Below are 12,361 nucleotides of genomic sequence, written 5' to 3'. Positions count from 1 at the left end.
GAACACTCAGGGAAGCGAAAAGCACCAGAAGATGCTGCCAAGATAAAACTGACTTCATTTTTATTTATGGGGCCAAGTCACAAGAGGGCAGTACATTTCTTCCTTCCCAGCTGTATTGCAATTAAATGTTCAAAATGTGGCATTTCTGAGATCATTATTGCTCAGATGATATTTCTGGGAGCATTTCGGTGGCTCTAGGTTATTTGCCTTGTGGCACTGTTGTTGTAAATGGTTTTGCTAGCTGCCTTTGTGATTTGAGAACTTGACAGAAGTCTCTTGACTTCAGACGTTCGTGGCCTCAGATAACCCAGTTCTTAACCATGCAAAGAAAACCTGAGACCTGAGGGAATCTGCTTTTGAAGGCAACGGGCTTTCACCTGCCTGTTCAGGTCTGTTTCTGTGCTTTGCTTGCCAGCCTGGATAGCTGTCCAAATAACACGAATGCTGGGGCAGATTAAAAATGAGTTGCTTTCCCCCATTCTTCTGTAGATGTTGGATATTCACGCTTGAGCCCTAGAGAAGGAGGATGGGCTTTCTCAAAATACCAGATCTCTGTGGTCCACTTTGATGTTCAGCTGAGCAACCCTGTGTTGGGGGGATGTGCATGAAGTGGCAGAGAGTCCCATTACTCCCTAATCCATGCTGCCATGCACCAGCCAGGGCAAGAATATTGTGTGTATTTGTGTGTGTGTGTGTAGTCCCAAGAAAAGGTCTAGCAGATAATTTGTTTTAAACACTCTACCCCAATGAAACCAGTATGAGGAAAGTACCGGTAACTATCCCAGCTCTGGTTTGGCATAGATGATGGGTTCAGCCTTGGAGCCTTTTGAGTGAATGAAGGGGATTCAGATCCAGCAAGGCCACCTCCAATCTACTCCAAGATCAGCCAGTTTGAGGACCTACCATGGAGAGAAACAGAGCTGGCAATAAATCTATACTGAAATTTCCATGCTCAGTGAGCCTGTGGTGCCAACAAAATTAGGGACCCAGGAACAGAGGCAGCTGCCTTACACTGATTCAGATCACTGGACCAGCTAGTTCTGTATTGTCTACACTGACTAATTTGAATGGGAGACCGGGGTTGATGGAACTTCAGGCTCAAAGTCATCATCCCATGAAGACACTGGGACTTGCAAGTAAACATGCGTAGGTATGGGGTGCTCTCAGAAAGACGGATACCGAATGTCAGCGAAAGAGAGACCTGAGTCGCAACATTCAGGACACACACAAATTTTATACCGAAAAAGAAAGTTGAAAAACACTTTCACCCCACCCCACCTCACCCCAGCACAAAGGTCCTGATATATACAGTGAAATATTTGTGTTACAGAATTGTAATTCCATGAGCACAAAATAAACCAGGGGCAATAATTAAAATAACATCAGAATTTGTATTAGCTGCTAATAATCAACAGAAGCTCACAAATATGACCAGAGATGACAGCTTTCCCCCTTGGTTTTGCTCCCTTGTCTTCAAAGATGTAGAAAGCTGAAGCTTTCCTTGAGCACTTAAACCCTCATGCCAAGGAAGACCTCTGCTTTAGGATTGGGGAACCTATGGCCCTCCAGATGTTGTTGGACTGCAACTCCCATCAACCTCTGGCAGCATGGACCATGGCCAGAGAAGACAACAAAGGACCATAGCTTTCCAATCCCTGTGCTATTTCTAGAAGTTCTTTGCAACGCTGCTTTTAAAAGCACAGGAGCAAGAAATTATCTGGCAACCCTTATGAGCAAAATATTAATTCAAATGAAGGTTTTGTGCCTATAACAGACATGTCCAAAAGGAGCAGCAGCAGTATTTCTCACTGCAATATAGCTGCCTCTGCTAAACTTCTGACGTGTGGTAATCAAGAGCACAAAAGCCTCATTGGGATGCGGTGTATACAAATATTGGCTCTCTCTTCTGATTGTGGGTTGGCCTAAACAGACTGGCCACCCCAAGTCCAGTCAGGAAGTCTACAGTTATGCTTCAGTTCTGGAAGCATGGGGGTTGTTATCTTTCCAGGTGGCAAGCAAGACTCAGCATAATTATAGCAGAGGTGGGAAACCTCAGACCTAGGAGGCAGTCGTGACCCTTCAGACCTCTTTTTCTGGCCCTTGGGACTCTGCAGGCCACAACCTTCACTGGGCCAGCTTCACACCCTCCTTTACTGTTTGTGCCTGGCTGGAATGTGCCCTGGACCTTTGACAAGGCCTCTTCCTCGCCTGAGTGGAGGACATAGGGGTGGCTGTAGAAACTGTACAAAGATGACATTTACATTCTTGACCCCCACCCACTTTTGTCTCTGGCCATCAACCCACTGGCGTTTGGCCCTCACAAGGTTACACAGAATAAAACATGGCCTTCAGGCTGAACAATGTTCCCATCCCTGATTTATATTATAAGTGGGGAAGGGGAGGTCAGTATTCACGTAAAAGTAACTCCCCCAGCTGGGGAGAAAGAGGAGCAGGGAGATGCTTCTGGGTTGCCAACATTTCAAGGCCAGAAATTCTAATTTTGGGGTTGTATCGAAGTAGACAAAAATCAACTGGCTGGCTTTTCAATTTTTTTTTAAAGGCTGCCCAGGTCCTTACACGGCAACCCTAATTAAACCACTGCTCTTGCAAGCACCCCACCCAGCAGCCCCTGTTCCCACTGTCTCTTCCTCACTGCAGTTAGGCTTGGAAGAAGCCTTCTTGCAGTATGGAGGGCATAGTTGGGGGCAGCTGGGAAAGATTAAACCTCTTTCCCCAGATTTCTGCCATGGGTCCAGCAATGAGAACTGGAAAAGGCTAAAATGTCTTTTTAGGATGGGGCAGACAACTGAAGTGTCTGCATGCATGTGTGTGTGGTTTGGTAGGGTTGGCGAAGAGGGAACGAGGTCCTTGGGCTGGACATTTTCTTCTCACCCCTGCTATATAGCCCAAACAGTTGAAAAACTCATTGGGAGATGTGAAGGGGAAATGCCGTCAGGGTTCTTTCTAACACCCTTCATTCTAGATGTTCTTAGTGTGTACTTGACTTGGCCCATCATATCAAGGTCTGGCAGGGCATTTTCAGCCTTGTAAGAGGTGGTTTCTGCAGTCTCTGTATATTTAAACTGCTCCATCTCCCTAAAAGAAAAGATAAAAGGGAAATGAATTCTTACACGCTGGTTGACAAGAGTAAAGGCTAATCATCATCATGATATTTGGTCATATCTTTCATTCTTGTATTTGGCAAAGCTAGGTGGAGCCTTATTTTGACACTTCTCAGTCAGCCTCCAGTTATGCTCCCATGCAGTTAAGTCTTCATTTTTCGTTTAAATGACTGTTGAGAGTTTGCAACAAACCTGCTTGTGCATATTTGCTATTCCTCCCCCAGTGTGCATCACTTTATACTTGCTTACAGTGAGACTAAATCACACGTGCATTTTAATGCCTATTCAACTGCTTTAGAAATATCTTTTTGGAGCTCCTTGCGATCCCTTTTTAGTCCTTACCACCTTGGGGCACTTTAGTGCCATTAGAAGAAGAGAAGAAGAAGAAGAAGAGTTTGGATTTGATATCCCGCTTTTCACTACCCGAAGGAGTCTCAAAGCGGCTAACATTTTCCTTTCCCTTCCTCCCCAACAAACACTCTGTGAGGCGAGTGGGGCTACGAGACTTCAAAGAAGTGTGACTAGCCCAAGGTCACCCAGCAGCTGCATGTGGAGGAGCGGAGACGTGAACCCGGTTCCCCAGATTACGAGTCTACCACTCTTAACCACTACACCACACTGGCAAACAAGGGCCATCTCAATGCTCACCCCCTAACACCAAGTCATTTAAAAACAAGGTGAAAAGCATGGCTGCAAATACTGATCCTTGGAGGACCCCACTTCTCATTTCTCTCCATTGGGAGAACCATCCCATATGTTCCTGCTCTGCTTCCTAATCTTCAAACACTTACTGCTCCATAAGAGGACCTCGCTTCTTATCCCATGACTGCTAAGTTTACTCAGGATGAGAATCCATCATCTGAAGATCCCCGCTTGTCCATAGTTTGGGCTCTCATGATAGGTTGCCTTAAATTTATAGCTTTTTAATTTAAAGCTTTTTTTGGGGGGAGTTACTCTATGCTCCCATAGTTGATTTGGAAAGTGGTGTGCACATGGCATTGGTGCAAATATATTCAGTTTCTTTTCTGTTGTTCCTTATGAAAATTCTGTATTTTGATGAGTTTTCCCCCTAAACCAGCCAGCAATGTGTACACAGCCCAAATCTTAAGTATATGGTGTATCTAATGGATCACCTCTATCTGTATGCATATTGACTTCATCGAGGGAGAAACATCTCAATGGTAAGAGCAGTGTGACATTGGAACAAATTGCCTAGCAAGGTGATTGCTTGAGGTCTTTAGGCACAGGATAGGCAACTGTTAGCTCTAGGTTTTTTCCATCAAACAAGGGGTAGGACTACATGGACAAGACCCCCTCCAACTGCATGGTTAAATGACTGATAAGTCTGCTTCCCATATAAAGGTCCACAGTATGCTGGGAATTAGAGAACAGCTTGTTCATCCCCTCCTTGCAATTTCAAGGCAATGGGGGACATATGGGGAACGTTTGTGCATTTGTTTGTATTGGAAAATGCATGGTTAATGCTAACAAACACCATAGGTAGGGCCGGCTCTACCTTTAGTAGAAAGGGGCAGAGAACCTTGTTATTGTTGTTGTTGTTGTTGTTCCATGGGCCAGATTTTAATCAAGATTGGCCTTATGGGCCATATTTGACAGGTGTGCAGGGCCATCAATCACATGTCACTAAAATGGAGGAAGGAAAATTGTTTTATCACGGGCTCCGAAGCAAACAACGTCCTGCTTCAGGGAAAGGGTTGCACTAAATGCTGGACAGGCGTGCCTGGCGTGCTCTGGTCCATGGGGTCATGAAGAGTCGGACACGACTGAACAACAACAACAACAAATCCTGGTTGAACTGAGCAGGATGTAAACCACCACCACCCCAACCAGGAAGCAGGATTTAATCCCCCCATTCATCAGCTGTTGAGTGGGGGGGGGGTTAAATCCTGGTGCCTTGGGTGCATGAGCCAATTCCCTGTGAGGAACTGGCATGCATAACTTAAGAGTTGAATCCCATCCTCTGCCCATTGACTGTCATCATTCAGAGTGATACCAGCTGATTGACAAGTGGGTGTTGTTTTGAAGGGGGGAAAGCATGCAGGTAAAACTGGGATCTGTGTGGGTCAAGACTGGCTTGCAGACTAGAGTTTCCCTACTGCGGGGGGAAGAGGGAGGTAGATGCCTTGGGCTGCTTGGGTCCAGAGAAGTGGCAGTGAGGTTTTAGAAGACAGATGAGCATGTGGCCTGTGGCGGCAGTCCCATCACCAGCATTTAAGTAAGCCCAAACGGTTGGTTGGGTCAGCTTCAGTATGTGTACAGTCATACCTCTGGTTGTGTCCGCTGCGGGTTGATTTTTTGCGGGTTGCAAACGTGGCAAACCCATAAGTGTTTACTTCCGGGTTTTGCCGCATGCACAGAAGCGCTCCACGCAGTCTGCGCATGCGCAGAAGCGTGATAGTGCGCTTTTGCGCATGCACGACATCGCCACTCGGGATGCGGACTTTTCAGGGTGCGAATGGCACCACGGAATGGATTGTGTCCGCAACCCGAGGTACCACTGTACTTTGCCTCGGGCAGCAAAATGTCTTAGGCTGACCTTGACTGTAAGCAGCTGGTTAACCCAATTGGCAAAGGGGAAGAGGCACCAGGAATGCTCATACATGTTGGTACCAACAAAAGCATCTTACCCCACAGCATCCGCATTTACAGTCCCCGCACAGCGTTCCAAGCAGTCCGTTGATAACTTGGATGCCACACAGCACCAATTGAGCTCCGCTCATAATCAGCAGTAGAGAGAATAGAGTCAAGTTCCAGGGCACGATGGACTCCGGAAACTTGCATTCTTCCCATAACGTATGTTCCGTCAGATAGTCCCTGTGCCCAAAAAAGAAGGTTTATTGATTTTCTATTATATTCTGTCAGTAAGGCTATCATTGTGAGGGAACACCTGGCCAGTACTTTCAGAAATAGACAAACTTCTCAATTTAACTGCCAGTTTCTCATATCCCCCCCCCCCGTCAATCTTTAATTCAGGATTCCACATTTTGCCAGCAATTTTTTCTTAATACTCATGAAACTCCTTCAGCGTTTCAGTGCAAATTTTCCCCGATAAACACATCTTTGTACTGTATTCAGTTTTGTCTAATATACACGTTTTGGCAATACCCTTTCCGTACCATAATGCATTTCTATATGCTATTTTCAAGCATGTATGCTTTATATGCATGCTTCCCTGTAAGATATGCATTTTTGTACACAATGTTTGCATGGAGAAGTGTGCTGCAAAAAGAGAGAGAGAGAAGTGCGAATTTTGAAGGATAGCTGCTTTAGTTTGCATATTGTTTCAGGAAATGCGGAATTAAGTAGTTTCTCATTAAAATGCCAGCAAATTGTTATCCTGTAATATTCAGTGATGTGTCATGTGTCTCAGGTAGGTTAGAGGAAATAAGAGGCAGGTTGCACTTCTAACAGAGACTGAGAGACACACAAATAAATGAGTTCTAGATTCTGGAACAAACTGCAGGAGGCAGTGAAAGATAGGCGTGCCTGGCGTGCTCTGGTCCATGGGGTCACGAAGAGTCGGACACGACTGAATGACTGAACAACAACAACAAGAAGATTCTGGAAGTATTTGGGGTGCTGGATGTCTCTCTCTGACATGGGATCAGTGAACTTTGGCTGTTTAAGATGTGCCTCAACTATACTCTAGTTTTTGACTAGTTTTTGTACTTGCTTGGCTGTACAAAACACCACAGTACCTCTGCATGCAGAAAATAAATCTTTCTCTCTCTGAAGCCAGCAGCCTCAGGTGTCTTTTCTGCTTCCATGTTTTCTCACCGGGCGCAACCATGGGAACCCGTAGGGGCAAATAAGGCTCCACACCCAGACTATGAGGAAAACTCCTACCGCCAGTCACAAAACAAGGGTGCCCTATCTCCCCTTTATTATTTATCACGGTCCTGGAGGTCCTCCTAAATATGATACGAACGGAGAATCAGATAAAAGGCATAAGGGTGGGGGAGAAGGAATACAAATTACGCGCCTTTGCGGATGATCTGATGCTATCCCTACAAGAACCTGAAAGCAGTGTCCCCAGAGCGTTGGAATTAATTGAATCGTTTGGACGTGTAGCTGGCTTCAAACTTAACAAACAGAAAACCAAAGTATTGACAAAAAACATGAACTCAGAACAGATACAAAAATTACAAGATCATACTGGCCTCAATTTTGTTAAGAATGTAAAATATCTAGGTATTAACCTTACAGCAAAAAATCTGAACCTATACAAGGACAATTATGAAAAACTGTGGACAGAGATAAAGAAAGATTTAGAGATTTGGACAAGACTGAAACTTTCATTGATGGGCAGAATAGCTGCCATTAAAATGAATGTGTTACCGAGGATGCTGTTTTTATTTCAAGCCATTCCAATAGTGGATAAATTGGACTGTTTCAAAATATGGCAAAGGGTCCTATCGAAATTCATATGGCAGGGAAAAAAGCCTAGAATTAAATTTAAGATTTTAACAGACTCTAAAGAGAGAGGAGGCTTTGCCCTGCCAGATTTAAAGATTTACTTTGAAGCAGCGGCCTTTTGCTGGCTTAAAGATTGGTTTAGATTGGAAAATGTTGATGTGTTGGACTTGGAAGGCTTTGACAACATGTTCGGATGGCATGCTTATCTTTGGTACGATAAAGTAAAAGTTCACAAGACTTTTAAGAATCATATAATCAGAAAAGCCCTGTATCAGGTTTGGATGAGATACAAGGATTTGTTAGAGAGAAAAACTCCTAGATGGCTTTCACCGGTGGAGGCCAAGGCATATAAGAGACCTAATATGTCTGCAAGATGGTTAAGATATGCAGATATATTGCAGCAAGAAGGTGAGTCGTTTAAGCTGAAAAGTTATGATCAAGTAAAAAGTGAAGTCTGCAATATCATCAGATTTATTGGCTGCAATATCATCAGATTTATGAGATATTTAAAGCAGACAAGAAAATTGGTTTTCAAATGGAAAAATCAAAACTGGAAACAGAACTGATTGAATCGAACTCTAAAAACCTTTCCAAGATGTATAATTTGTTGCTAGAGTGGCATACGAAAGATGAACTGGTTAAATCGACAATGATAGATTGGGCAAAAGATGTGGGTCATAACATTATGATGGATGACTGGGGGAAATTGTGGAAGAAAGGTATCCAATTTACAGCTTGTAATAGTTTAAGAGAAAATATCATGAAAATGCTTTACAGATGGTATTTAACACCAGTTAAGATAGCAAAGATGAATCCTATAATGTCTGATATGTGTTGGAAATGTAAATCTTCGAAAGGTACCTTTTATCATATGTGGTGGTCATGCCCAGGGGTAAATGCCTTCTGGGACAAGATTTATAATGAATTAAAGAAGGTAATGAAAATTACCTTTAGTAAGAAACCAGAGGCATTCCTTTTGAGCATGACCAATGAAGAGATACCCAGTCAAGATAGAGTATTTTTTATGTATGCCACAACAGCGGCTAGAATCTTATTGGCAAGAAACTGGAAAGATGAAGAGATTCCGACAGTGGAAGAATGGCAGATGAAGCTAATGGACTTTATGGAACTCGCCGAACTGACCGCGAGAATCCGAGACCAGAGGGAGGAGAAGGTGTCGCAGGAATGGAAGAAATTTAAGGACTATTTAGTTAAATATGCAAAATTGAATATTTGAGCAGAATTAGCTAGCAGAATTGGCTTTAGCATGTATATGTTAGGTAAAACAGTGCAGAAGAAGTTTAGATGTTACAAATGCTTAAGGGTTGTTTAAGATATTGAGTTTAAGTCAGAAAATATATTTGTTTAATAAACTTAAAGTTTATTGAGGGATAAGGTTGAGATTTATGGAAAAAGATACAAAGCTACCCAAATTTTATATCAGTTTTGAATGCAGGAGGGGGAACGGGGGAAGTCTGAAAATATGCAAAGAAGATAGAACCAAGAAGAAGATTGAGTTAGGTGTATGTTTAGTTATGTATTTGTGTGTTTTTTTTCTTATGTTTATTGTTACTGTTATTGTTATTGTTGTTGTTTATTGTTTGTTGCTTATTATGTATTTCTGTATTTTCTTTTGTTTATATATGGAAAAAGAATAAAATCTTTATAAAAAAAAAAACTCCTACCGCCAGTCAGAAATGTGACTGCTCAGCCTTACAATTTGCTCTTTGAAACACTGATGGTTGGGGGCCATCCAGTGGCTCATAATATTTGGTAAGCACTTTGCTGCAGAATTTATAGATCAAGACGAGAAAGCAACAACCCTTCCAGTGGAGATGGAGAATCTATCCAGAGGTTGAAAAAAAAAATCTTACCCGTTAGCAAATGGATACACCCAGGTGCTGTTTGATATCTCACACTTAGGGCCTCTGTTCATGGCGACAGCCGACACAATAAAGCAGTATCCAGCACCCAAAACTCCAACTGCCGCAAATATTACGGAAGTAAACATCTGCCAAGAACGAGCAAAAGGTCAAAGCCAAAGTCCATCCTAAAAATCCATCTGGCATGTTTGCAGTTTCAATGACTCACAGATGGCGCATGGGGAAGTGCACCAGAGAGTCACCTTATCCAAATCCACAGACTTCTCCTAACCCTGTGGGCAGGAGTGGCTCAAGCACCAACCTCCTGGCACCAGGAGCACCAATGTCTCTCCTGCTTATCGGGAGATAAATGGTGTCGAGGCCAGGACCATGTGCGTGGAACGAAAGGAGTGGCACTACCAGTTCACATGCACAACCCTGATCTGGCCACTGCTCCCCCCCACCCCCTCAGTAAGCGGCATTTGCACCAGTGCTGTTGCTGTGTGTCTCCACCTCACCAGACCAGCTTCTGCTCCTATGCTGGCAGAAGTCACAGGTGAGGTTCTCAACCCTTTGGCCTTGAAAGAGTCATTTCAGTGATGTTAAGGGCCAGCCCTATCATTAGATAAGAGTAAGGCAGCCACCTCAGGAGGCAAATGCTAGGGGTGGAATGAGGAATGGCAGAGAGATGTTGGAGGGCATTGCATTTATACTTACCGCAAACCTCTTTCCACAACCTTCATTGCCACAGCACCCGCAGCAATCGTTATTCTTAAGACCCAGGAAGACTAAAGCAGGAAACACCATCTGATGGTACAACAGAAAATGCACTTTGAGGCCCGTTCGTTCCCAAGATGTATTTCTTCTAAAATGTCTACCGTCTTTTTCCAGACCCAGCAGTTGCATCTGGCAGGTCTACTCTCAGAGGAAGCAGCAGGAATCCTGGAATCCTCACCAAATTTCATTTAGGTATCGGTGCCATGGAATGCACTGGGACTTAATTCCAAATTTTAAAAGGTACAAAGCTCGGCTGCAAATGACCCAGCACCCAAAGAAGCAATTTTAATTAAGAAACTTTATGGACTATGCCTCAGCTGTATTGGCTATTGCTGTAAACTAAGTAATGCTGAACTGGGAGGAATGTAAGACCAGGTCACCTGAAAGACTGTCTCAGGAAATTCAACTCTGTGCCCAAGAATATTGTAGGGTGGTGACCCAAAAATGGGCATTTTCTGTCATTGTCCTTTCCCACTGCCATAGACAAAGAAACAACCATTCGTTGCTTCAAACCTCTAGGAAAGACATATATTTTTGCCTGACCCATAAGATTGGACCCTGGTATTTGCATTTGAATACCCCAATTTCCTGCTTTTATTTATTTTCATATGCTGTTATACTACTGTTTTACTGGTTTTATTTTGTATTTTTCTTTTAATGATATTGTTTATTGTTTTTTATGTTGTACATCACTTAGAAAGATCTTTAAAATATTAGCATATAAAAGCTTTCAATCAATCAATCAATCAATCAAAACACTGATCTAATCTCACAGAGCAATGCTTATGGTCTTATCTATCAGAGACAATCCAGCAGTACATCTGTTTTTAACATAATAGGCAAATGGTCTACTTTGGTAATAGACTATTCAATTTAGGTTTTCAAGTTATTCTCTGTTAGAATTTCCAGCTTGCATACTCAACGCACTGGCAATCTAATATCCAACACAGACTGTGCACCACACCTACAGTGTAGTCAGATTTCTGCTCACTGTAAAGCTCAAGGCAATAATAAAAATGAGAAGAACAGAATGCATTGCCCTACTCACCAGTACACCAGAACCCAAGATCCCTCCGAAGTACCAAACTTCATCTGAAATATGGTCTCCGGTTTCAACCTCTCCTCCAGGGAAAAACAACAAAATATTAGCAAGGGCACATAGCACAGCCAGAGGAATGAGAGTACCTCCAAGGCACTTTGCACACCCTCCGCAACACATGTTTCCAAAACTATAGCGCAGGCACCACTAGGGAAGAATGAGCAAAGAAATAAAAAAATTCCCTGGATCCCTTCAGTATTGAAAGACAAAAACTTCTTGGTTTATTTTAACCCAATCCACTTGTGTCTCCAGTTCCCACTTGGTACGGTCTCCTTCAGAGAGTTTGCAGTCTGCCAGCTAACTAGTGCTCTGATCATTTATACGGCGACATTGTCATGATCTCATTTTTCTGCATCTCCCCTCCACCCCCCAAATGAGATTATGTTCAGAACCACCTCTAATCTTGCCATGACAACCAGATACCTCTGTTAATATTTTACCAGCATGGACAAGACAGCCAGTGGTTTGGAGCTTGATTATTGGAAAATGCCCCTTTCAGGGATGCAACTTATTTTTGGTGATGTACTTTGACCCGCCACCCCCTCCTTTAAATGCTTAGTCATGGCAGAAATAAAAATGAACAATTCATCAGTGTTTCATTGCATCGCCCAGCCTAGGTGATTTCATAGGGAGTCCCCAATAAGTTTGCATGGGTGAGTGCACTGATAATGAATCTATGCTACCTTGAGAGTAAGAACAAGATAAAGGCTGTAAATCAAATAATTGTGTAAGCAGAGCAAAGTTTGGTCGTCATCATCTCTGCAGGGTACAATAGCCATTTTCTATTGGAAAGCATTCGCTCAAGGGCAACCTGCGAGGGGCAATGGATAGAACCAGGCACAACACTATTCTAGTATACTAATTCAGAAAAGGATGCTGCGATTACTAAAACCCAGCATGTGTTTCTCAAAAAAAGTCATGCCAAGTTTCTTTTTTTGATAGGGATAGGGTTTCATGCTTGGTGGATCAGGGGAATGCTGCAGATGTAGTGCATCTTGATTTCAGCAAGGCTTTTGGCAAAGTCACCCATTATATTCTTGGGAAGAAGCTGGCAAAAAGTGGGC

At 43.2% G+C, this 12,361-nt stretch overlaps 1 protein-coding gene across 1 annotated transcript; it reads right to left on the bottom strand.

Annotated features, from left to right (window-relative positions):
• Nucleotides 1–3,012: 3,012 nt before the first annotated feature.
• Nucleotides 3,013–11,713, bottom strand: TM4SF4 (transmembrane 4 L six family member 4). Its single transcript, XM_033150422.1, has 5 exons — nt 11,247–11,713; nt 10,139–10,228; nt 9,434–9,570; nt 5,771–5,957; nt 3,013–3,096 (listed from the first exon to the last, which is right to left on the bottom strand). The coding sequence occupies exons 1-5, from the start codon at nt 11,415–11,417 to the stop codon at nt 3,079–3,081; spliced, it is 603 nt and encodes a 200-aa protein (XP_033006313.1). The 5' UTR covers nt 11,418–11,713; the 3' UTR covers nt 3,013–3,078.
• Nucleotides 11,714–12,361: the final 648 nt, after the last annotated feature.

Source organism: Lacerta agilis, chromosome 5 (assembly GCF_009819535.1).
Source record: "Lacerta agilis isolate rLacAgi1 chromosome 5, rLacAgi1.pri, whole genome shotgun sequence".
NCBI lineage: Eukaryota > Metazoa > Chordata > Lepidosauria > Squamata > Lacertidae > Lacerta > Lacerta agilis.
The sequence above is the reverse complement of the archived record's forward strand: the minus strand, read 5'-3'. Positions and strand labels throughout refer to the sequence as shown.